We start from the raw sequence: 27,763 nt of genomic DNA on the forward strand, positions 1-27,763 counted from the left end.
TGAATTGAAAATGGGGGACCCTGATGTAAACAAGACAAAAGTATTTCTCTGGTCTGCATCCCCTTAACAATTGTGTGTATTGAGCTGTACTGTATTGTACCCATTCTGCAATCTGTTAATAACATTTTCAATCAATCAATCAAGACATACAGGTATATAGTACGGTTACATTTGTGACATATACGATATGCAAATATACAGTACACTGTTACCCATAGATCCTAACAGAGAATATATACATATGATGGGGAGACTGTACATTAGGAGGGGGTGGGTGGTGGTAAACTCGGAAATCTCCGACTTTACGAGATGACAAGGGCCGAGCGAAATTACAATTAGACTACACCTACTATCTACGCATTTGGGGGCGGAAAATCCTTCCAACAAACAAGCCCGTCATTTATTAACGATGCGGCATAAATATAAGCTTTAGCAGAGTCAGTGAGAAAAAGGGAAAATATAATTGTATAAACGTAATCAAATAAATAATAATAAAATATGTATATATAACCCATCCGTCTTTACAAGTTGAAGCAAACCCATAAACATGCTAATGTGATGATTTGATCTAACATGGGTTTAGCAGGGTGGCAATGCTGCCTTTCCCCTGGTAAACCTACACAATGTGCCATCCAGCGGACATTGAATGCTACTACATAGCGGGGATGTAGCCTACATTATACAGCATTGCAATGGAGAGCTACTGTAACATAAGATCACAGAAGTAAATGGCTGTCATTATGCTACAAAATAGTATGAAACAACAAATGAATGGCAGGCATTATAGCAATTTATTATACTGTCAAACTTGAAACATGAAAAGAAAAAAACTGCTGTTGGTATGGTATGATGAACTGGAGGATAGACGTTCATGTTCTACACCAGTTAAACATAGTGTGTGACTGTTGGTACACACAGACCGGACAGAAGGAAGGGTATGAGCCAGAGAATATATACATCACTCTTCTCATAGTAAGCAGGGTCATCATGTATCTCAAACACGCATACAGACACCGAATCATAGATCATACAAATATGTATAGGACTGCATCATCTATGATTCTGACACACATTCTCTCTCTCTCTCTCACACACACTTTCTCCCATAAAATAGAAATATCTTGTGCGTTGTCGACATACCACCAACACAGATCTTACCCACTCCCCCCTCCACTTCCGTTCGGATCAAGTGTTAAAGAGTGGTGGTTTTGGTGCAGAAGGTGACAGGAGTGCAGACCCATCACTCTTCGCTAGGCATTTATTTTGAAATCAACATATAATTTAAAGGGGGGAGGGGATGTGATAGAGGAAGGAGTATATATATATATATATATAGAGAGAGAGCTGAGGTCTAAGCAGTGGCCGTCTTCTTCTCCTTGTACGTGGCCATCATCTTCTTAATCTCAGCGATCGCTTTTCCTGGGTTCAGTCCCTATGGGGTGAAGAGAGAGACACAGGATTAGAGGATGAAGAAGAGACACAGGATGAGAGGATGAAGAGACACAGGATGAAGAAGAGACACAGGATGAGAGGATGAAGAGAGACAGGATGAGAGGATGAAGAGACACAGGATGAAGAGGATGAAGAGACACAGGATGAGAGGATGAAGAGAGACAGGATGAGAGGATGAAGAGACACAGGATGAAGAGGATGAAGAAGAGACACAGGATGAGAGGATGAAGAGACAGGATGAGAGGATAAAGAGACACAGGATTAGAGGATGAAGAGACACAGGATGAGAGGATGAAGAGAGACAGGATGAGAGGATGAAGAGACACAGGATGAGAGGATGAAGAGACAGGATGAAGAGACACAGGATGAAGAGACACAGGATGAGAGGATGAAGAGACACAGGATGAGAGGATGAAGAGAGACAGGATGAGAGGATGAAGAGACAGGTTGAGAGGATGAAGAGAGACAGGATGAGAGGATGAAGAGACAGGATGAGAGGATGAAGAGAGACAGGATGAGAGGATGAAGAGACAGGATGAGAGGATGAAGAGACAGGATGAAGAGACACAGGATGAGAGGATGAAGAGACACAGGATGAGAGGATGAAGAGAGACAGGATGAGAGGATGAAGAGACAGGATGAGAGGATGAAGAGACACAGGATGAAAGGATGACGAGAGACAGGATGGAGAGGATGAAGACACAGGATGAGAGGATGAAGAGACAGGATGAGAGGATGAAGAGACAGGATGAAGAGACACATGATGAAGAGGATGAAGAGACACAGGATGATAGGATGAAGAGACACAGGATGAGAGGATGAAGAGACACAGGATGAGAGGATGAAGAGTGATCTTTTTATTTAAATTATTTTTATTAAAATGTTCCAGAGTTTTTTTTTTTTTTTTTTTAGCATTTTTTGTTTCATTTTTTGGCCATACAAGACCGACAGAGGAGAGGGAGAACGGGAGAAGATGTGGGGAGGACATGCGACAAATCAGCCCGGGAGCGAGAGGCAGGCCGGGACGCGTGTAGCTTATTCCCAGCGGAAGAGTGCGTCGCGTGCTTCCGCGTTTTCCCTGATTGGCTGCGACGCCCATGTGACCGCGGCAGCGCGAGAGCGGCAGTGCGGAAATAGGCTGTCTATTGCCATTCTCTAAGACAAACTCTAACCTTAACCAGCTCCTTAACAGCGCCTAAACTTAACCCTTCTAACCTTAACCAACTCCGAAACAATGCCTAACCTTAAAGGGGAACTATTTTACTATTTCTTTCACTATTTGGGCACTTTTACACAATTCCTGTGAGTTTATGGAACACCTCTGTAATTATATATTTTTTTTAATTCATTGTTTTGTATTTCTAATCAAGTCCTCAAAAACAGCATTTTTCTACCTGAAGATCTTAAGCTGTTTTGAGGCTGGGCTCCTAAACCACTGTGTGGCCTGCGCGGCATCTGGGACATTATCATGCAGCGGTGTCAATCGGGGCGATATAAAAAAATTCAATTGGACGTACTTCTAGAATGATCTACGTATGATCTGATGATGACCGGATGGGCGGGGGATCGTTTATAATTCCGTGGGCAGCGTTATATCATTCATCTAGTGTGGGTGATATGTTCATCATAACAGTTTATATGGAATACGATCAAAAATAACGCTGAATCTTACCGTATCCTCCTCGCGCCGTTGGGCGATGAGCGTGGAACAGTCATTTACCTATTATGGTATGTAGAAATATCGGGTCCATTTCCAGCTTGTATAATAGTATATATGTCCAAATCATGTTGTTTATCGAGTTATCGATCGCTATGTATTGTGTCGAGATCGAGTCCCGTGAGCCAAACAGAGTGCCCGGAAGTAATATGGTCGACCAGCACAACCTCCATAGCACTTCCTGTTTGGCGATTGCGCCGATCGGCCACCAGATGGCGCTCCTGAACCGCCAGAGAGCTCAGTGGGTCCTCCTGGTGGATCTCAGGCCAGCGGAGGGGAAATATGAATCCGATCGCAGATTTTTGAAATATTGATATAAGGACGCTGTACAGCGTCCTCCGGCAACTTGAGCATGGCCGGGAATGACGCTTTAAAGCGTTTTCCGGCAGTCAAAGTGTTAATATAAGTCCACATAGCTAGGAAACAATGCTAAACACTGAAAAAGGCCATTTATAAGATAGTTCCCCTTTAACCTTAACCATAACCAACTCCGAAAGAATATTGCCATTCTCTAAGACAAACTCTAACCTTAACCAGCTCCTTAACAGCGCCTAAACTTAACCCTTCTAACCTTAACCAACTCCGAAACAATGCCTAACCTTAACCAACTCCGAAACAATGCTTAAAGTTAACATGCCTAAACTTAACCGGCGAAAGAATGCATGTTAAAAAAAAAATAATAATAATAATTGAAGGGAATCGAACTTGTCACCAGGATCCACAGCACGGCGGCATACCAGTTGAGCTAAGCGTCGAATGAAAAACATCGGGGATTACGGCTACATAATGCCGCAAGCTCTGCCGCTCCGCTCTGCGGCTGCCGCGGGGCGTGTCGCAGCCAATCAGGGAAAACGCGGAAGCACTCGGCAGCACTCTTCCGCTGGGAATAAAGAATAGGCGGCCGGAACGGCCGCGTAGGTGTGCGAGGCACTATGCGATGAGCCACAAGGGCGCCCCCAGAGAGGTTTTAATATAAATTCTCTGCTCATTTTATGAACATCTATAATTATGCCAATTCTATGGTCATTTTATGCCTATGTCTATTTTGTATCTACATCACTGCTGTGAAGCACTTTGGGCTGAGATTCTTGTATGAAAGGTGCTATACAAATAAAGTTTATTATTATTATTATTACTGATCCCAGTTCATTGAAAGCCATGGGCCTGCTGTTACCTTGGGGCAGGTCTTGGTACAGTTCATGATGGTGTGGCAGCGGTAGAGGGAGAACGGGTCCTGGAGCTTGGCCAGCCGCTCCTCGGTGAACTCGTCTCGGGAGTCGATCATCCAGCGGTAGGCCTGGGAGAGACAACAGACACTCAGCTACTGCAGGTCTAGGCCTGGGAGAGACAACAGATACCTGCAGGTCTAGGCCTGGGAGAGACAACAGACACTCAGCTACTGCAGGTCTAGGCCTGGGAGAGACAACAGATACCTGCAGGTCTAGGCCTGGGAGAGACAACAGACACTCAATACTGCAGGTCTAGGCCTGGGAGAGACAACAGACACCTGCAGGTCTAGGCCTGGGAGAGACAACAGACACTCAATACTGCAGGTCTAGGCCTGGGAGAGACAACAGACACCTGCAGGTCTAGGCCTGGGAGAGACAACAGACACTCAATACTGCAGGTCTAGGCCTGGGAGAGACAACAGACACTCAATACTGCAGGTCCTCCTGGTTACTCGTTTAGAGGGAGAGACAGACACTCCTGGTTAATCGTTTTTTAGACCAACAGGGTATCAGCAGGTTTCAACAAGTTAAATGGAAGACTTTTTAAATACCACGGCACTTAGAGCAACGTTTTATACCAATTTCACAACCATACTAGCAAAAGACACAACACATAGCGACACTAGACTGGCAGCTGGATTCGCGCACCAATTAAAATTGTGCTCGTTATTTAATTATTTAATATTAAAAAAAAAGTTTCTCATTTTTATATTCAGATCAAATTGTATCGCCTATATTTATGTCTTTCTACCATACCTGTACCCCCCCCCTCCCCATGCTACTATGACGCCCGGATTTCCCAAAGGGGATCAATAAAGGAATATCTTATGGTTGTTAGAAACCATAGAGAACAGGCGGTTAGGTGGCGTAGCGGAGATTGCGTTAGTCACCAACCCCGGAGCTGTGAGCTGGATTCGCCTGTTCGAATCGTTCGAATCCAGCTCACAGCTCCGGGGTTGTCACCAGCTTGGCTGGCCGTTCACACTAATACAATTGGCTGTATTAGAGGGTGGGAGAAGCTGGCGGGGTGGGTCCGGGTCGTTGTAAACAGCGACTCCTACAGTTCGGTCGGGGCGCCTTCTAAGCGCGGATAGGACCTGAGTGGGATAGTGTGATCCTTCCACACGCTACGCCCTCTCAGGGAAGATCCGCGCTGCCAGGTGAAAAGAAGCGGTTGATTGGCTGGACGTGTGTCGGAGGAAGCACGTGATAGCCTCCACTCTCCCAGATGATCTGACTGTGGGGGGTAAGTGCGCAGCGACCAGGAAGGGGACTGGGAATTGGCATACGACTAACATTGGGATGGGAGAAAATCGGAGAAAAATGGAGGGGGAAAAAGATAAAAAAAAAACAAAAAAAAAAACATAGAGAACATTTAACGCTATGCCCAGTTTTGCCCACGATGAGTTCTCACCACTAGTAAAATGTAATAGTCGTGCCAGCCCCAGCACTCTCCCCCCCACACACACCTTCCAGCCCCAGCACTCTCCCACACACACACACCTGCCAGCCCCAGCACTCTCCCACACACACCTGCCAGCCCCAGCACTCTCCCACACACCTGCCAGCCCCAGCACACGCTCCCACACACACACCTTCCAGCCCCAGCACACGCTCCCACACACACACCTTCCAGCTCCAGCACCAGGGTTTCCGTCAGAAAAAAATTGTTGCCGGTCTCCGTGACCTGCAAGATTTCAATCTACCGGACAAATGAGATTAATTCCGGTCATAGTTTATTGAGCTTTAAAACAATTGATAGGCAGGCTATATAGAGAATGTCATCCTCAAGGCATGTAGATTTATAATATTATTACTTAAAACTAGGCTACTTTTGCGTATACAGTCATTAATATATTTAAAATAAAATAAGTCCCTCGATACTCCGTGCTGCTGCTGACTTGAAATAAAATAGACCGCGTATGTGGGCAGTCGGTCCGACACTAAACAGCAGTCTGTTATAATCACATTTTTATGAGCTAACGAATTCCGTTATATTGGACATTTGTATTAATTATATCAAGCGAAGAACTGAGAAATTTGGCAGAGAGAGACGGCAACATTATCGTGGGTTTGCGTGATGTATATCTCCACCTCCCAACGACTTGGTGCTGGTCATAATGTCCGGTGAAAACAACTCCCTCCAAGCACAACCCGATCACTTGAACTGCACTAAAACAGGCCAAAATTAAATAGCCTATGCGATGAACGATTCATTACATTCGTTTCATCGTTGCCCCACCAAGCAGCCGGTCCAACAATGAAAGCTGTTGTCAGCGCGAGCCGGCTACAGTTAGTTTGCAAGAAGCATCCAGCTGCAGACCCGCAGAGCAGCTTTCCAGGTCTGGGGACCGCACTGTGCCAGCAAAGCTGGTGGGTTCTGTGGGTCTGCAGCTGCATGCCCCTCGCAAATCCAGCAGCAAGCTCTCGCCGACACAGCGTCGTCACTATCAGACCGGCTGCTTGGCGAAGCAACGACAACAAACGTAATGATTGTTTCGTTCATCGCATAGGCCACTCAATTCCAGCCCACCTGAATACAATTCAAATAATCAAACTGTGCCCAGAGGGAACCATTTTCACCGGACACTATGACCGGAGAGATTAAATATGTCGGACTTCAACAGATTTTGCCGGTCAAATACCGGTAATTACCGGCTAACGGAAACGCTGCCCAGCACACGCTCCCACACACACACCTTCCAGCCCCAGCACACGCTCCCACACACACACCTTCCAGCCCCAGCACACGCTCCCACACACACACCTTCCAGCCCCAGCACACGCTCTCCCACACACACACCTTCCAGCCCCAGCACACGCTCCCACACACACACCTTCCAGCGTAGGCTTGGGCGGTATGACGGTATACCAGGGTATTTAGAAATCCCGACGGTATTGAAAACCAATACCGTCAAAATCACAAGATCCGTTTCAGTTTATATTACAGTGAAACGGAGTTTTAACAGTGGTTGGTTGTAGTGCACTGCACACACGCGCCAGCAGAGGGCGAGACCAGTCCTCACTAGTCGAGCGAGCCGCAGAGCTGGTTGTCTACACACAGGAGGAGGAGGGGAAACCCCGCTTCACTGGAAATTAAATGAGAGTCGAGACACGCTTACCGTTGCTGCCTGGTGCTGCGGGCTAACTGGCTGTTCTGAGAGCTAACTGTTGTTTATGTGTATCACAACGGTGGTCACGCTTTACGGTAATGTTGCGACAGTGCTGTGAAAATACCGTAAAGCGTTGTGGTAACGAGAGTGTGTGTTGTTGTGGACTGGTGGAACAAGCAAATAAACGGTAAGGCCATCTCCGCGATTTGTTTACTTGGTAACACGGGTTGCCCCCCCCCCCCGCGCTGATGAAAATGAAAGTCATACAGTCATATACCGTACACCGGGGTATTAGGTCATCAAGGTATGGCGGTGTGAAAATTATGATACCGCCCAGGCCTACCCAGCACATGCTCCCACACACACACCTTCCAGCCCCAGCACTCTCCCACACACCTGCCAGCCCCAGCACACGCTCCCACACACACACCTTCCAGCCCCAGCACACGCTCCCACACACACCTTCCAGCCCCAGCACACGCTCCCACACACACACCTTCCAGCCCCAGCACACGCTCCCACACACACACCTTCCAGCCCCAGCACACGCTCCCACACACACACCTTCCAGCCCCAGCACACGCTCCCACGTTTTCACATGACTATTTCGTTGCCCGCCACATGGCGGACAGACCGCTCAGTCCCACCCGTCAAACGTAAAATCTGCCCGCAAATGGCGCTTGGCGGGCTTTAATTTCGCTCCCTGCACACACACCTTCCAGCCCCAGCACTCTCCCACACACCTGCCAGCCCCAGCACTCTCCCACACACACCTTGCAGCCCCAGCACTCTCCCACACACACACCTGCCAGCCCCAGCACTCGCTCCCACACACACACACACCTTCCAGCCCCAGCACACACTCCCACACACACACCTTCCAGCCCCAGCACTCTCCCACACACACCTGCCAGCCCCAGCACTCTACCACACACACACACACACACACACACCTGCCAGCCCCAGCACTCTCCCACACACACCTGCCAGCCCCAGCACTCGCTCCCACACACACCTTCCAGCCCCAGCACTCTCCCACACACACCTTCCAGCCCCAGCACTCGCTCCCACACACACACCTTCCAGCCCCAGCACACGCTCCCACACACACCTTCCAGCCCCAGCACTCGCTCCCACACACACCTTCCAGCCCCAGCACTCGCTCCCACACACCTTCCAGCCCCAGCACTCGCTCCCACACACACACCTTCCAGCCCCAGCACACGCTCCCACACACACACACACCTTCCAGCCCCAGCACTCGCTCCCACACACACCTTCCAGCCCCAGCACTCGCTCCCACACACATCTTCCAGCCCCAGCACTCGCTCCCACACACACACCTTCCAGCCCCAGCACTCTCCCACACACTCACCTGCATGAGGACAGCAGGTCCGAGGTACTTGTCCCCGTTCCACCAGTAGCTGGGACAGCTGGTACTGCAGCAGGCACACAGGATACATTCATACAGCCCATCCTGGTGGGAGCAGAGGGGGGGTAAGACACATTTATCTGATGCTTTTATCCAAAGTCAGCAGGAAGGGTACATCTCTGGCAGCTAAGGGTCAGTAACATTGTTCATCAAACAGTGTTGAACTTGAGTGTTACACTCAGCGTCTATGTATAGGAGACATATTAACATGGTAGGTACAGTAGTAGTACAAGTATAGTAGCATAATAGTAAGGTACATAATAGTACAGATGGTTTTTTGTCCCAAGAAGACTCAGTATTACTTCTTCATAGGACAGGGTCACTTTTATGACGTTGATGTTGCCGACTAGTACAGACATTCATTTCACTGATCACTGAAACCTAGCACTGTGCTGCCTCCTCTCACCAGGCTCCAGTATAATCCAATGGGATCAAGTGTTGCATGTCCTTTTCCAAAACGGGAAGCTCACAGTGCAGTTTCGTATGGCGGTTAGAAATGTAACTGGGCAACTTAAGACATCATCATAGGGTACATTTTATACAACGTACGTACGGTTTGCAACCATTTCCTCAGTAGAACACATGAAGACACACCTTACACTTTGAGCCAGTGTTCATTTTGGCAGCTATTTTAGTTTTAGTCTTAGTCATGTGTCAAATGCTCCTTTTTCGTTTATCATATTTAGTCACCTTCATTTATTTTTCGTTTAGTCAGTTTTAGTCAACTACAGGTCTGAGCATTTTAGTCTTAGTCAGTTTTAGTCTCGATTGCCTTTTTTGTTTTAGTCTAGATTTAGTCGCAGAAAACGGATGACATTTTTGTCTAGTTTTCGTTAATGAAAAAAATAGCTTTTTATTCTCTTGTAATGCAATTATATGTACCGTTACAGTCAGTCAAATTCAAATTAATTTCTATTGGGATCATAGATTCATGTAGACGCCCCTCTCCCCACATAACGTAATGAGTTAAAGATGTAAACAGACCCTCACCAGTCAGTAAAGTGAACCGAACGTTTCCACAGCCCATGTGAAGCAGACACGACGACCCCTGGTTGTACAGAAAGAATATATATATATATATATATATATATATACACATACATATAGAGCAGGGGTCGGCAATTAGGTTTGGCCAAGGGCCAATTTTCCCCCAAGCCATTGAATGGCGGGCCAGAACCAAAAACAATGGCTAATTTAATATAATGATAAGTGAAAAATGCAGCACCGCGGCGGGTGCATAAGTAACACATGAACAGCAGATCAGTAGGATGGGCATTTGATTTTCATGCAGCACCGCGGCAAGTGCATAAGTAACACATGAATAGCAGAACAGAATGCATGAAAACACGACTCACCATAACGCAGCCCTGCCCTGGGCTTGTTTCAGTCCTCCAAAATCCCTGCTAATGTTTGAAACATGTCAAATGTTCACTCGCCGCCCTCCAATTCCAAATTGGCGTTGAATGCAGCTACTTTATCTGCCAACTTGAACACAGTTGTCATCATTGCCTCGTTTTCTATCTTGTCGCCACATATTATGCAGAGAGCAGGGTTAGAAATTAACATTTTTTTCAAGGGCTTTTTTTGCCCCCCTTAATTGATTTTCGGGGGCTTTTTTTTGTATTTCGGGGGCACTGAATTTTTATGATAAACGGTAGGGGTGGGACGGTTCACAAAATGGACGGTTTGGTTCGTATCACGATTTTGGGGTCACGGTTTTCAGTTCGATATAGGTTAATTTTTATTAAAAAAAAAACTCAAATCTAAACATGCTTCTCATTTATTAAAAATAAAATAAAAGGTTTACAGTGTTTACAGCCTTAAATAATGTTTGGCACACAAAGACCGAACTGACTGAAAAATATAGGCTACATTTGTCAAAGTATTAACTTATTGCAAACAAACAATATGCTCAGCCAGCACTAGACTTTCCTTTCTTTAATTAATATAAACACACAAAAACAATGTCAACCATGTTTAAATTCCCTGATTGTCAGTTCTTAATGGAAATATTCGTTTTCTGCTTGAAATTATTATGTTTCTGTCTACATTTATTTAGACTAACATTATTTAAATATTGAGTGCAACTGTGGTGGATTACGTAATTCGGTGAGTTGGAACTATCTATGGGTTGGCGCCGGGTCCCCACGGACATTTTAGCGTGTGGCACCTTCAGCTCCGGTCACGTTAGGAGGAGTTCATAACATCAACAAGCAGCGCGAAAGCGGCAATAGTCCCGGTTGGAGTTAGTAAAACACAGTTGTATGTTAGCCTTCTTGGATGTTGAATAAACGCCTATCATTGTCTTTAAACACCCCGCCTCTCAGACTCCCATTTCCTCCTCTGCTACAGTAGCTAGTAGCTACGGTGACATTTCATTGACTGTACAGTATTAGCTTGCGGGCTGCGTCGGGCTACCATAGTTAAAACGTGCGTTGTGTTTACAAACTGCCAACGCTATGGCAAGATGTGTGTAGGCCTATGTAATGTTAATGGCTATGTTTTTAAAGTCGTAATGAAGATTGATTTATATTGTGCGTGCCATTTTTACACAAACTGACTAGCACCTGGCTGCAGTGCTGCTGCTGCCTGCAGCCAGTGCAGAACACCGGCTCCGCCAAATGATTTTTTTTATTTGCGCGTCATCTGAACCGTACGATACACAGACGCTCCATTACCGGATAAATATATATATATAATTAGTAAACTGTCTGGGGCATTAAGTGCCCCCCTTAACTGATTTTCGAGGGCATTTTGTTCATTTTCAAGGGCATTATGCCCCAAGCCCCCGTTAATTTCTAACCCTGGCAGAGAGGACGTCGGCACGCAAGAGTCACCTGTTGGGATAAACCCGTATTTTAAGTATGACTCCCGTTTATTAAAAGAAGCTTTATGTAGGGCGGTCAGGTGGCGTAGCGGAGATTGCGTTCGTCACCAACCCCGGAGCAGCTGGATTCGCCTGTTCGAATCCAGCTCACAGCTCCGGGGTTGTCACCAGCTTGGCTGGCCGTTCACACTAATACAATTGGCAGTATTAGAGGGTGGGAGAAGCTGGCGGGGTGGGTCCGGGTCGTTGTAAACAGCGACTCCTACAGTTCGGTCGGGGCGCCTGCTAAGCGCGGATAGGACCTAAGTGGGATAGTGTGATCCTTCCACACGCTACGCCCTCTCAGTGAGAATCCGCGCTGCCAGGTGAAAAGAAGCGGTTGATTGGCTGGACGTGTGTCGGAGGAAGCACGTGGTAGCCTCCACTCTCCCAGACCGACTGTGTGCGCAGCAACCAGGAAGGGGATTGGGAATTGGCATAACAACTAACATTGGGATGGGAGAAAATCGGAGGAAAAAGGAGGGGGAAAAAGATAAAAAAAAAAAAAAAAGCTTTATGTGTCTTGGAGGCCGTAGGCTCCTCTTCTGGCTCCTCAGTTGGTATTTCCCCTTTGCAAAGAAGCTAGCTATTTAACACATTTTTTACTTTTTTGTTTTAGTCTAGATTTAGTCAGGGGAAAAAGCTTTGTTGACGACCATATTTAGTCATCATTTTCGTTGACAAAATTAACACTGCTGTGAGCTTCCTGTTCTGGAAAAGGACATGTATTTAAGCATTACATCACGCGCAGGAGTGGATTGTGAAAATTAGACCATGCCAAGGGGTGGTCGTTAGGCCCGAGGCGCAGCCGAGGGTAGCATTACATCACGCGCAGGAGTGGATTGTGAAAATTAGACCATGCCTAGGGGTGGTCGTTAGACCCCCCTAGGCATGGTCTAATTTTCACAATCCACGACTACAAGTGGTGTAATGCTTTTATACAACTGGCACATTCATCCAACCTTATTGCTATACAATAAACACACATTAATTGAAGATTTATTGAAAAAACCATCCGCCAGAAAAAGTAGTTCCCAAAAAAGAAAAAAAAGAGAAGTTGCCTCCATGTGGAAGCAGCTCGGAAGTGCATCCAACTGTTCTCAGTAGGACATCCAACAAACGAACACATCCAACTGTCTCTCAACCTAGACATCCAACAAACTAACACATCCAACTGTCTTTCAACAAAGACATCGAACAAACTAACACATCCAACTGTCTTTCACCTAGACTTCCAACAAACTAACACATCCAACTTTTCTTTAGTTTTTAACCTACTTTCTATAGAACTTCATTCTTAGATGCTTCTATAGAAAGTAGGTAAAACAAAAGGTTTTATTTGCCCTATTAGGAAAAAAAGTTTTCGCCCTCAACATATCCATTCAGTCCACCCTCACTTAAAACAGCGCACCTCTCCCAGTTGCTTCTATAGAAAGAAAAGATTTTTATTTTTTTTTGCAATTAATCAATCAATCAATCCGCACGATTTTTATTTCGTTCCACAATGACTCATGACCCATCAATTACATCATCCAACATTGTTTAAAGAACTAAGACATTCGCCGTGACAGAATCGGTTCGTTATGACGCTATCAACATATCCATTTGTAAAGATTATTGTCCGCCATCTTGTTTTTTCCTACAAAGTCGCACGGCGGAGTGATAGTAATTCGGTTGTGGGCGGGTCCTGGGACCAAGAGCGTGGGATTATGAAAAATAAATACGTGTAAATTGACTGTTTCAGCCAATCAGAATAGAGAAATTTGCATGCCGTTGTAGAACATGGTTTTAAAAAGGATAAAACACTTGACCCCATTGGATTGGATTGGAGCCTGGTGAGAGGATGCAGCACAGTGCCAAGTTTCTCAAAACTGAAGCGATGGGTCACATTATGGCCTGTACTAGTCAACATCACGGACAATGTTTGAATTAGGGATGCACGATATTGATTTTTTGATACCGATAACTTTATGCTCCTCAAGCCGATATCGATATTTATTGTATTAATTAATGTATATATTTTTTTTTATCAAATTTCTTTCTTTTTTTTTTCAACATGAAACAAAACATATCACAATACAATAATAATACATAAAAAGACTTCCCAGGACAATAACTTAACACCAACTTAAATGTATATTCCTGTAGTTTTGACCTAACCAGACAACAGAAACAAAAGCCAAGACAACAGTTTTGACTGATAAAGTGACCATATTTATTTTTCCAAATGAAAATTCACAATCCGTCAACAACTTATAATACATCCAACCTAAGACGCTCGAAGCTTTTTTTTTCTTCTTTTTTCAAAGCTGTCCGCCTTGAAAGAAAGGCTTTGAGTGGACACATAGCCTAGCAGGTCGCCTGCGGCATCACCACCGCTGCAATGGTGTTAGAAGCCTACGACGACGGCGCGAGCACGCTTGTACCTATTGACGAGTCGTTTGCTAAATTAAAGAAGTTTGACAGAAATGACCCAAGGGCTCAAGCCGCTAGCTTTTAAGCAGTCCTTGGTGGTGCAAATTAACCTGGCTACTACGGAGCAATAAGTGACTGCGTATTCAACCAAGGGTTGCATCAGCCATGAAAGGGGCTAGCTTTGCTTAGCTCCCCGCGTCGTCGCAGGCTTTTAAGTTAACACAATAACACACCATTGCAGCGGTGGTGATGCCGCAGGTGACCTGCTAGGTTGGATGTATCACAAGCCGCTGCACTTTTCCCTCCTCGTGGAACTTCTGCATTGCATTTATTACAAATAGCAAGCGAACTTTTCCCCTCTGAAACAATCCCCACTAGCGTCGCCATCTTTGTTTACATCCGCGCTGCTTTCAAGAAACGTACGTGGCTACGTCACAGCCAAGAAAGGGAGCGCTGGATTTGTGTAAAACGCCCTGTTCCTAAACCACACGCTACGAGTCGTACCACAGTACTGGCAAAACGGGAGGAGCCGGACAGTCAAAACAAACGCACTTCATCCAAATTCACCCACACCGCATTTTTTTTACCAAAAAATATATTATATTATCGGAGCTATTAATAACGTTATCGGGTTTATCGGGATGACGTCATAATTGCTGATATCGGCCCGATAATTATCGTGCATCCCTAGTTTGAATAGGGCCCGGGTTAAAAGAAATATGGTGAACATGTAAGCGTTTGTTTACATACCAGTTTTTCTCGGTCATCCACAGACTGGTAGTACTGTTCCTTGCCTTCCTGTGCCTCGTCCTTCTTCTTCAGGTAGGGCTCGATGGATTTATACTGAGCATAGAAGTTACTCATGTCCTGCAAAGCAAGATGTCTCAATTAAAACGACCTCGAGTACAACCGTCTTCAATACAACTACCTCCAGTACAACTGTCTTCAATACAAGTTTTCTTCTTGTGTGGAAACTGGATGCATATTGGGCCGATAACCAGGCAAAGAAATGGGCTTTTGGTAGCAGGAGAATTTCCCTCAATACCATCATCTGATACCAAGATGTACAACATGTCAGAAATCAGCCATGTGACTTTTTCTTTCTGGCATGTTTCATTTCTTTAACGGAGAGAAATGGATTATATCAGTCATACTTGTTCCCCAAAAGATGTGATGCCAAACTGTCCGAGTAAGCTAGCTTAGCATCGGTAGGTAGTAGCCTACGGAGTAGATGACTTGAAGCGTCTGTAACTGTTTAAAGACTGGGGAATCAAACATGCAGGCTGGATCTGGTCCGCCCGGCGGTCCAACCCGGCCTCTTGAATGATTTTATAGTTCTGTGGAAATTGCATCTTTCTACAATTACCCTGCCCATACCTGTACCTCCCCTCCCCCATGCTGCCCACATTTCCCCAAGAGGATCAATAAAGGAATATCTTATTTTATCTAATTTCTGTATTAGCCTATATTTACATAATCCGAACTGCATGAGTTGGTGTTGGATTGCATGTGGCCCACGACCTACAATGAATCCAGCCCTGGCTCAGGGAGGAGGAGAAGGACGACGACGACACTCACAGGCACCAGGTCCTTCACCACGTACATGTGTGGCAGCGGGTAGATCTTTGTTGGCTTGCTGAGGTTGGTGTCAATCTTGTTCAGGCAGGCGAGTGTGTTGCCACCGTTAATATTCATAGCACAGGATCCACAAATACCTGCGTTGATAAGGACATGGACACACACACACAACACATTCAGTAACATTTCACTGTGCTTTTCTATATGGTAAGATTCACTTGAAGCATGAGTCCTGTGCTTTTCTACTGTATAGTAAGACAAACTGCCTCCCCATGGTCCAGTCGGTTTGGTTTTAGTCGACCAAGACTTTGTCAGTTGATTATTTGTTTTTTTTCATGCTTTTTTTCCTCTGTGCCAAAGGACTTTGTGGGAGATAAAACTCCCTTGCTCATCTTTCCCTCCTACCCCCACCCCTCACTCTTAACCTCAATAAACCCTCCCGATCCTTCCCTATGTATACGTCGTGTCTCCCTGTGGCCCCCACCCCTTCCGTTTTTTTTTAAATGTATTTAGATGTTTGAAGATCCGGTGAGGGCGTCTCTCTTCCGGTGGTGTCCTGACTCCTAGCTAAACGCCTGGTGTCTCTTCCGGTGGTGTCCTAGCTAAACGCCTGGTTGAGAGTCATCCAGCCTAACTGACTATTTTGTAATGATACTTTTATAGATTTTTTTGACTGAGTAAGTTATTAGCTTCGGCTATTTCCACCACAACTTCTATCTTAAAAAATTATAAGCACCTCTCCTGCTAGATTAAAAAAAAGAGTGCATGTGGAAAACACAATTTTACAGATGTTAATTAACACTTTCTCTGCCAGAGACGCCTAAACTCGTCATTCCCCGCCATGCTAATTCTGCCAATGACGCCGTAACACGTCATTGATATCAATATTTCAAAAATCTGTGATCGCAATCATATTTCTCCCCCGGAGACTTGAGATCTACTGTTGATCCCCTTCTCAACTCTCCAACGGTTCAAGAGCGCCATCTGGTGGCGGATCGGCGGATCGCCCAAACCGGAAACGGAAGCTGGTGCTCATTCCAATTCGGTCCGATCACTCGCTAATAGTCCCGGGACTCGAGCTAGACACAATGGATAGCAATCCGTTACCAATAACTCGATAAACAACATGATTTGGACATATATACTATTATACAACCTGGAGATGGATCGCATATTTCAACATCCCATAATAGGAATATTTCTGCTCCACGCTCATCGCCCAACGCTACGAGGAAGCTACGGTAAGATTCAGCAGGTTTTTTTTTAACGTGTTCGATACTAACTGCTCTAATGATCATATCACCCACACTAGATGAATCATCTAACGTTGGCCACGGAATTATAAACGACCCCCCCCCCCCCCCCCATCCGGTCAACATCAGATGATAAGTAGTAACTTCTAGAAGCACGTCCATTTGAATTTTTTTATCTTGCGCAGATCGCTATCAAACTGTATTTGATCATCAATATAATGCATTTAGGGCTATAAATCACGTTCTGGAGAAAGCTGCAGAAAACGATAAAAACATACTTATACTTTAGACCGTATTTTAGTATGAATATGTGAATGAAAAAGTATAACGTTCCTACGACCTGAACGATAGATAATTGACGTTGAATGGGCCATAGTAATGTCAATTTAGCAATACAATTTAAAAAGTTATAGCCCTGCAAAGAAGGGGAACTTCTCCATAGACAAATAGAGCTGGCAGAGAGGGGTATAATGATGTACATAAGCCTGGCGAAGAAAGTGTTAAATCCATGTCAACAAGATTCTAAGAATATTATAATATTTTATTGTATTATTTTTTTTATTTAACCAGGAATGTCCCATTGAGATTAATAATGTCTTTTCTAAGGGAGGCCTGGGCAAGACAGGCAACAGCATAACAATAAACACAGTTACAGACAGAAAAAAGACAAAAAATAAAGAAATAAGCATAGGGATATACTGTATGCTGTGCAGAAAAGACCACCAATCATATGAGCACACTGAGCAGCATATATAAAAGACCACCAACCACATGAACACACTGAGCAGCATATATAAAAGACCACCAACCACATGAACACACTGAGCAGCATATATAAAAGACCACCAACCACATGAACACACTGAGCAGCATATATAAAAGACCACCAACCACATGAACACACTGAGCAGCATATATAAAAGACCACCAACCACATGAACACACTGAGCAGCATAAGAGAAGATCACCAACCAATCTGCAATCTGTTAATAAAATTTGCATTCAATCAATCACTGCGCTGTGATTGATTGAATGAAAATTTTATTAACAGATTGCAGAATGGGTACAATACAGTACGGCTCAATACACACAATTGTTAAGGGGAAGCAGACCAGGGCCCCGTTCCATGTACCGGGATAACCGAGTTAGCCGGATAACTTTATCAGGCTAACTGTGTTAGCCTGACTTTCCGATTTCATGTACCTGGATTTCCCAAATCACCATGACAACATATCCAAAAGTTTGAGCCTGCTCGAAAGCAGAGTTCAAGTTCAAGTTAGCCTGAACTATCGCCACGCCCCCGCAAAGAAGTGACAGCCCGTTTCCTGAAACTATTCCCACAGTCTACGATCTGCATTATACCATTCTGAATTACGTTTTTGTGCTCCATTCTTCCAGAGGGGGCTTTTGAAATGTAAAATAGACCCAAAATGCTGATATTAAATTCACTTTGTCCTAAATAATGCACGTTATATATACCGTGGCGACGGTGGCGCTCGCTCGTGCGATGTACACATGATGTGGTTATTTTAATTGTAACTGGGATTAAGATGTCTGATGAGATGCGCTGTTTGACGGATTTGAGAAATTGAATGAGCCGTTGACGTCACATTAATAAATGAGGATAAAGAGATAAACTTCATTCAAAACAACGGATATTCTAAACACTCTCGGGTCTCTCGTTCATTAATGTATAAACAATGAATTTATCCCATCTGGCCCAGTGGCCCAGCGGTAGTGCTCATCCCTGCCAGTTCAGCGACCGGGGTTCAAATCCCCGTGTTTCCAATATGATTTTTTTGAATATAATATTAATGATTATACGCCAAAGTAGCCTGGTTTTAAGTTAAAATATTATAAATCTACATGCATTGAGGATGTCATTCTTTATATAGCTCTCAACGTGCACCAAATTGAATTATTCCTATATTGCAAAAAGAAGGAAAAGACTAGGGCCTTGAACCCCGGTCGTCCGTGTGAAAGTCAAAAGAAGAACCCGTTACACCACAGAGAAGATAAGTAAAAGATTGACTATACATCAATCAATGGGTAAGAGAGCCGTATCGTAATTCTGTATAACAGTTAACTAATAATTTTCGCTAGCAAGATCTCATTTGATTATTCAATCCAGCAGGCAAGTTTAAAGAAATATAATCTGATTGATTGAGGTAATGAGGGACTTAGAATTAGCCTATAGATAACGCATTTAACTTGTCGGCGAGGCGATTGAGCCTATTGCAATCTGTCAATAAAGTCTTAAATCAATTAATCAATCAATGCCGTTGAGAATCAGGGTCTCTGCCATCGATACGTGCTGGCTTTCCACCTAAAACGGGAGCGCGCATCTAGCCTGACTTGAGCCTGACTCTCAAGTCTGGCTTGAGTTAACGAGACTGAATCCTCCTTTGTGAAACAGGAAAATCCCGGCTTTGAACATCGGGTTAACTGAAGCTGGATAATGGACATGTTGATCGACTTAGTTGAACCACGTACATGGAACGGGGCCCAGAGAAAGACTTTCATCTTGTTTACATCAGGGTCCCCCATTTTCAATTCATAATGAATTGTAAGTAAAGGGTGCCATTAGCACCGTGCAATCCATTCTTTGTGGATCTAGCCCTTATTCTTCTATAGAATGCGGTTATGGACCGGTGACTGTCTGTTTATTAAGGTCGAATGGACCATGGGTCCACTCCCAGACATCGGATGATTGTGGATTCGGGTATCGGAGTGTTTTTCTAACATTGAGAGTACGGATTTGTGCGTGAATGTGGACTCGGGAACACGTTGTTTGGGTAAGTAAGTTATGTTATGGTTAAGCGTATGGAAGATGAATGTATGAGGGTCCGGATATCTTTTCTACAGGGGTTTAACGGCTTCAGCTGGGTTTTGATTATCAGTTCATCAATGCAGATTAAATTTTGTGCGTCTGTATGTGTACTGTCGTGAGTTTGTGAGTCACGTTGGTCTCATTTCAGCCTCCGTTATTTGTTGCGTATGTCGTTTCATATCTGGGTGTCTCGTATGTGCATGCTGTAGTGTGCAGTTTGTTTACGTTGGTAACACGGGTCGCTAAGGAATTTAGGTTCGAGGTTGAAGAAAGTGCACGTTTAGGTTTAAAGAACGGCCCTAATGTCAAAGCGTTTCAATATAAGCATCTTGTATCATTCTTAACTCATTGACCGCCATGCTTAAGTGCGCCAGAGGGCGCTAGAGCGCCACCGCTTTAATCAATGGGAGGAGTGGGAGATTTGCGAGTGCTTAAAATATATCTTAAATTATGGCTATGGGTCTAATACACTCGTCGATTATCAGTGAGTTGCTTTCAGTCAACATGTACAAAACGGATTGTTTTTTCATCGGTACATTTCCGTTTTATACCGTTTTGAATACGAGTATAGTTTTGGTGATTTCTAGTAATTCCAGAGAAAGACGCTATAATAGCCCTTTAGTGGAATACACAAAACACATTGTCATTTTTCGGCTGATTATCGAATCTTCCTGAAATCAACGCTAGATCATCATTAGTCCTTCCTCGTGGATACATGAAATGGCCCTCGCAGCGCGGCCCCCCCCCCCCCCCCCACCTCCTGCACCCAACGGAAAACAGCCACACATACACACACAGATACAGCGTCGATCGGGTAGAAATACATATCAGATCAACGATCAAATTTATATATAATGTTCTTACCTTGTATCTGATGTAATGCAAAAGAAATAATCCAATTATCTGATCACCATTTGAAGTACTGGGCGCGGAGGTCCGTGCCACGTTCAACAGCATTGCATATGAGGGGGCGGGGGGGCAGCCTCGCAGATCTATCGTTGAAATCAGGTTACCTCGCCTGATTATTTAAACCACGCCCGCACGGCTTGGATCGTCCCAGAAAGAAAACTATACCATTCCGAGTGGAGTGCAATACCAGCCGGAAGGCGTAGGGGCGGTATTTGCCCTTTTGCGAGCTCAGACCCATTCCCAACGATAACATCAGGCTGGATGGATGAAAATGAATGGATATCGCTAATAAAAGAAATAACGATTAAAACCCGACTATACTCGTGATTGGCGCTGAATGGTCGGCGAGTTAACCCGACTATCATTGGGTCTGGCGTCCAATGAGTTAAGATACCACAGTATGAAAGTATTCTGTACTTCTGTATGACAACTATTAAAGAACTTGAACTTGAGTTATGTTGTGGATGTAAATTAACGTGTGCTTGCTTATGTAGAAACAATGCATAAGATAAGATAACGAGACCTTTTCATTATAACATCTTGCAACTATGGTTATGATTAAGATATCAAGTATTAACTCCCGGAAAATCTTTATGTATGGTGATAACGAGTATATTGTTAACTTAGCTTCCCCCCCTGATGAAAGTCATACCGTCATATACCGTATACCGGGGTGTGATGTCAGAAAGGTATGAAGGTATGAAAAAAATTATACCGCCCAAGCCTATTAGCCATGTTCAGGTTTGGTATGGTTGGGTTTGCGTCTACATTGCGTTTCACACCAACAACTGTGGTACACAAGCTAAACCATGACGATACAACAGTCCCAGCCGGCTTTGGCCAGTTCTGGCCAGGTTGTGAAAGGTGACCGTCTCAGCCGTGGTCCAGCCAGGTTTGGCCAGGTTATTTTTTTTATCCACTTTTTCTCCCCATTTTTCTCCCATCCCAATTTTTCATATTATCCAATTCTTCCCTCCCCTGTCTTGAACGTTGCTAGACTATGCCTCCCACTGGTCGGCTGTAGTGAGGACAGAAGCCTTGCATCACATGTCCCCTCCGGTACACGAGGAGGCAGCCTGTTGCATCTTTTCACCGCAGCAACTCGAACTCTCAGTGGCGAGGAGTAACGCGTGGGAGGCTCACGCTGCCCCCGCTACTTCCTGTTTCCGCCGCACCGGCGTCACCAAACCGACCTGTAGGAGTCGCTGTCCACAACGTCCAATCCCCACCCACCGGCTTTCCCACCCTCTAACACTTGCCAATTGTGTTAGTATGAACGACCGGCCGCATTGCCCACTGCGCCAATCAGCCGCCCGAGGTTTGGCCAGGTTCTAAAGACAATGGAGACAAGGCATCACTGTGCGCCAGACAGGCCACAGCATGGCTAAACCCTGGCCAGCGGCGACAAGTAGGGATGCACGATATTGATTTTTTGACACCGATACCGATAACTTTATGCTCCTCAAGCCGATAACCGATAACCGATATTTATTGTATTATATATTTTTTTTTAAATGTATATATATATATTCTTTTGGATCAAATCTTTTTATTTTATTTTTTTGTATTTATACGCTCCGACGTCATCGGTACTGCTATTGGTACTCGAGAAATTATGGAGGTTTTTTTTGAGGAATTTAAACGTCGCAAACTAATCTTGTTGGCCGTTTTCTATATCTCTCCTGCCTCGGTGTCTCTGCCTGCGCGAGGAGCGGGCTGTGCTCACACACACACTCACTCACACACACACACACACGGGTGCTGCCGAGTACAGACAGCTCTGCTCTCATCATGGCGGACAGAACGAAACGTTCAAAAGTCTGGGTCTATTTTACTAAAGTCGATGCTGACAACGCTCGTTGCCACAAGTGCAACAAGACATTTGTAATGTATAAGCGCTGGTACTTGTCAATGTGGCTGGCGGGGAGCTAACGTTAGTAGCCTGCGCTCCGAGTAGAATAATGGCCGACAATCCGGAGGTAAATAAACGAACGAGAGCTTCTGATTGGTGGTAAGAAGAAGAGGTGGGTGCAAGCGGTGGGACGTAATTGGCAGATCGACTGTCTGCCTCCGAATGTAACGTGACTACGTCACAGCCAAGAAAGGGAGCGCTGGATTTGTGAAAAACTCCCTGTTCCTAAACCACACGCTGTCAGTCGTACCACAGTACTGGCAAAACGGGAGGAGGCTATAATAAAAACAAGCGCCCTTCATCCAAATCCACCCACACCAGATTTATTTTAACCAAAAAATGTATTATATATTATCGGAGCTATCAATAACGTTATCGGGTTTATCGGGATGACGTCATAATTGCTGATATCGGCCCGATAATTATCGTGCATCCCTAGCGACAAGACCTATCTCAAACCCTGCCCCTTTTCTTGATCCTCCAATCACAGCTGTCGCTTACCTCGGACAAACTTTGTTTGTACGAGGAAGTCCGAGGTAAGCGACAGCTGTGATTGGAGGATCAAGAAAAGAGGGCAGGGTTTGAGATAGGTCCATTGAGAACAGCCCTAAAATATACTGGGATTAGATCAGATCAGATCTTGATTAATCCCTGGGAGAAATTGAGTGATGCGGCTCTCACTGACCTTCTCTGCAGGAGCGTCTGAACGTCAAAGTGGAGTCCATCTCATTCTTGACCTTGATGAGGACGTCGAGAACCATTGGACCACAGCTGTGGGAAGGAAGAACAAGTAGCATCACTGGTGTTTTGTGTCTGACCATAAGGAAAACTCTCACAGCTGTTTTGGCTTGATGAATGATAAGTCACTAGGGAGAAAGTAAAAAGTGATTTCAAGCACCTCCAAGCACATGGATTGTGACTCACTGACAGAGGCTGAGGAGCTAGTAAGAGATGGGAGAGAAAGACAGACACCAGAGCCACCCGAGGGCTGTTCTTGGTTCCATAACACTTTCAGTGCCAGCAGGGGGCGCACGATTTAGTGCTTGAATGCCCACCATCCACTTCAATGTTAGCGTTAATAACGCCTAATCTATGTTTTAAATTATGGCTGTGTCTAATCTGCCCGTCGCTTATCAATGACTCGTTTTCCAGTCAACATTGTCGAAGCGGATTGTTTTTTTATCGGTTAATTTTCGTTTTATAGCATTTTGAAAAGCCCTCGTTTTCAAGGAAAATAAAAAGATTCCATGATAAAAGACGTTTACTGGAATATTCTAGAATACACAAACTTTGTAATTTTTCGGCCTATTTATGAATCGTTTTCAAATAAACGCTAGATTATCGATAGTATATGTGTACGTATGCACGCTGGGGCCGCGAGCTGAAAATCGATTATCTGAGTTCCTCATCAGCGATCGCGCACACAGCCACACACACACATGGGGGACACGTTGATATCTCAGCGAATACAACTCTGATTATCCCAAGACTGGTAAAATAGATTCCTTACCTCAGATCAGATGTTCTCCAAAAAGATCATTACAATTCCTGATCGCCATTCCAAAAATCGATCACTACTGTCTACTATCGGCTACTGTGAATATTATATTCCAGGCTGATTCCCATCCCGCGATGACTTCCATGTTGAGCAGACGGCTTGCCAGCTCAAGGAGCCAGCTGGCTCCGCCTCTACATATCACTGATCCCAGGTCAGTCTAAGCCAGCGGTTCCCAAACTTTTTTGGCTGTGCACCCCCTGTCACCTCCCAACCTAGCTGACGCACCCCCCAATGGGTTTCGGTTAGAAAAAATTGTTGCTGGTCTCCATGCACAGATGAAGCACACCTGTGTCAGACACGCCCGAGACATTATTGTTTATTATTATTATTAAAACATACGTTTTTTTATTAAAACGTTTCTTGAATTTCATGATTTACACAGTGAAAATCCCAATTTGAAATAATGTATATTAGTTATATTTATTAGGCATAAAAAAAATATTGTTTGGTTCCTGTTGGTTGTCAGTTAAGGCCATGAGTAGGTATGGAATTTATCTCTTCCCACGGCGACTATGGATAGGGAATTTCTTTATTTAATTAAAATGTTCACGACAACATGGATGCATGTACTCTGCCAGCATGTTTAATATCCATAATACTAAAGGTTTGACTAAGATTTTTATGAAATTTAATTGTAAAAAACAATTAAAGAAATGTATTGACCACCATTAGCCTTTTCATGTCACGCACCACCTAGAGGGCGCTCGCGCACCACAGTTTGGGAACCACTGGTCTAAGCGACTGACATGCAGTTACTCAGGGATAGACGATAGGGGGCGCTTTTTTCCATTCTGAGCTGCTGATGGGGCTGGTGTACCAACGGGAGACTCGGTTGATGAAATATGAATTCAGATCGCTAATAAAAAAATTAAACGATATTTGTCGTTGTGGGCATTCAGGCATTGGGCTGATAAAACGTCATATGACGTGATGGGCACTGAAAGTGTTAATAGTGCACTTAGCAACTGCTCTTTTAAAGTAACATCTTCCTCCTTCGGTGTAGTAGATGAATAGGAGACCAGATGCCAGAAAATCATAATTTGGAGATTACTGATGGGAGCTCTTAGCATGGCAACAAAAGGCTGAAATCAAAAGTCAAAGTCTGCATACTGACAGACTGACTCCCTTTCAGTTTCATTATTTAAGACATGTTTAGGGGACCTCAGAAATATGGGACCTTTAAAGTTTGACTCATACAAACATTCTAAAAACACATACGTGTTCCTTACATCTGAGGAAGAGCCGTCTGACTGAAAATGCCACTGTTGAGGCATCAACAAAATAACTGAACGGATGGGGGGGGGCCTTTCTGTGCGTGACCTTTCAACACTTAGACCGGATCACATTTCAGTGTGGCACCTTATTTGGGTGCGCTTATTACTACCCTGCTTACATCTGCAGTAGACCTCATTAAAGATAAGATCCGCCACAGTGATAATAAGCATTGAGGCAAAGTCCCCATTGCAACAGTCTGATGGAGGAGAGAGCTTGAACTTACAGGTTGAGGTCGATCTCGTAGGTCTGCATGCGGGGCTTGTCTCCTGGCGTGTCCGGGTCCCAGCGGTATATCTGGAACTTTTTTACTCTAGGCTGCACTGCCGCTGCTGTCTGGGCATAGCGAACCGCCTGGTAGTGAAGGACGAGAGGGGAAAACAGTCGGGACAACTTCCACACCATTTATTTTGTCATAATGGACCATTATCACCCACCAGTGTTGTAGTCGAGTCACTAAATGTCAAGTCCGAGTCGAGTCTCAAGTTCCCAGTGTTCGAGTCTGAGTCACCAAAGACGAGCCCGAGTCGAGTGCCCATTACCCTAGTCCGAGTCCAAGTAAATAACTGTATTTATCAATTAACAAGGCCGAGTCCTCGTCTGCACCTTCCGAGTCCGAATGCAGTCAATGCTCGAGTCCGAGTCATCACTGCTCAAGTCCAAATCGAGTCACGAGTCTTGAAAATCTGTCCAGGGCTCGGACTCGAGTCAGAGTCCTAGACTTGAGTACTACAACAAGTCACCCACTGCTAAAATAAATTATTGGTACAATTACATAAACAAACTGTGGAATTCTTCATTATGGTGGCGGTCATCACTTAAGGGTTACGGGTTAGCAGCAGAGATATTTATAACCAATAACTGTCTCCGGGTAGCAGCAATGTTACATAATCGATTCATTCAGGATCCTACTGCATTAGTTAAGTATCGAGTAGGGCGATCATTTTCTCACACCAGTTTGTAAACAACCACTGAACAGACGTTACATGAATCAAAACAAGGCATCACATGCCATGAATGAATGAATACACGGCTCAATACACACAATTGTTAAGGAGATGCAGACCAGAGAAAGACGTTTGTCTTGTTTACATCAGGGTCCCCCATTTTCAATTCATAGTGACCCATGACCAGACCACCACAAGATAAATGATTTCTGCTAATGACCACCACTCGAAATTACTCAACTGGAAACCGCATAAAGATATAGGCGAGCCAGTTAATGAGGTAGGCATTAGGTAATCAACCCAGTGGTTTCCTGTCACAAGTTGTGAGTCATTTTTTAGGTTTGTGGTTAGGTTACACTAACGTTAGTAAAACGTTTAAGGTACGTAAGCTAACAGCTACAAAACTACACCGTCAAGAGAATATGTCCATATATTATAGTTGTGTAACATAACATTACGTCAGGTGACAGTTTGTTGACATGTACCGCATAAAGATATAGGCGAGCCAGTTAATGAGGTAGGCATTAGGTAATCAACCCAGTGGTTTCCTGTCACTTGTGAGTCATTTTTTAGGTTTGTGGTTAGGTTACACTAACGTTAGTAAAACGTTTAAGGTACGTAAGCTAACAGCTACAAAACTACACCGTCAAAAGAATTATGTCCATATATTATAGTTGTGTAACATAACATTACGTCAGGTGACAGTTTGTTGACATGTACCGCATAAAGATATAGGCGAGCCAGTTAATGAGGTAGGCATTAGGTAATCAACCCAGTGGTTTCCTGTCACTTGTGAGTCATTTTTTAGGTTTGTGGTTAGGTTACACTAACGTTAGTAAAACGTTTAAGGTACGTAAGCTAACAGCTACAAAACTACACCGTCAAGAGAATTATGTCCATATATTATAGTTGTGTAACATTACGTCAGGTGACAGTTTGTTGACATGTATCATGTAACGTTAGCTAACGAACACTAGCGTTAGACCCAGTTAGACCTCTACATAACATGTTAGCTCATCAGTGAATAGACGGCGCCCTCCACTGTCAAAGATAGCTCTGTAGCTCGCAGAGCGTAGCCCGCCCTACACATATTTTTAAACTATATGTAACGATAACGACTTTGTATATGTTTAAGATAGTTATATGTGACCATACCACCATTCCGACAGGGGATCGTAACGCCAAAACACCACAGCGACTCAAGGACGAGAGCCCGGCAACCGACATATTGGAGCTTTCCTTCTGACCTCTGATAGTTCCTGCGTGTTGTGCCTCCCAAG

General features: G+C 44.5%; 1 protein-coding gene across 1 annotated transcript; it reads right to left on the reverse strand.

Annotated features, from left to right (window-relative positions):
* Nucleotides 1–772: 772 nt before the first annotated feature.
* On the reverse strand, nucleotides 773–27,763 carry sdhb (succinate dehydrogenase complex, subunit B, iron sulfur (Ip)). The gene is made up of 8 exons (XM_084316249.1): nucleotides 27,639–27,763; nucleotides 25,763–25,890; nucleotides 23,392–23,477; nucleotides 15,803–15,939; nucleotides 14,975–15,091; nucleotides 8,887–8,988; nucleotides 4,344–4,466; nucleotides 773–1,432 (listed from the first exon to the last, which is right to left on the reverse strand). The coding sequence occupies exons 1-8, from the start codon at nucleotides 27,708–27,710 to the stop codon at nucleotides 1,352–1,354; spliced, it is 846 nt and encodes a 281-aa protein (XP_084172375.1). The 5' UTR covers nucleotides 27,711–27,763; the 3' UTR covers nucleotides 773–1,351.

The sequence above is a fragment of the Notolepis coatsorum genome (genome assembly GCF_963971535.1).
Source record: "Notolepis coatsorum genome assembly, chromosome: 6".
NCBI classification, from domain to species: Eukaryota; Metazoa; Chordata; class Actinopteri; order Aulopiformes; family Paralepididae; genus Notolepis; species Notolepis coatsorum.

Coding starts and splice junctions, on each gene's coding strand:
- sdhb (XM_084316249.1), bottom strand. CDS start 27,710: ATGTCGGTTGCCGGGCTCTCGTCCTTGAGTCGCTGTGGTGTTTTGGCG. Junction 15,940..23,391: donor CAGACGCTCCTGCAGAGAAG/GTCAGTGAGAGC, acceptor TTATCAACGCAG/GTATTTGTGGATCCTGTGCT. Junction 4,467..8,886: donor GACCTGCTGTCCTCATGCAG/GTGAGTGTGTGG, acceptor TGTCTCTCCCAG/GCCTACCGCTGGATGATCGA.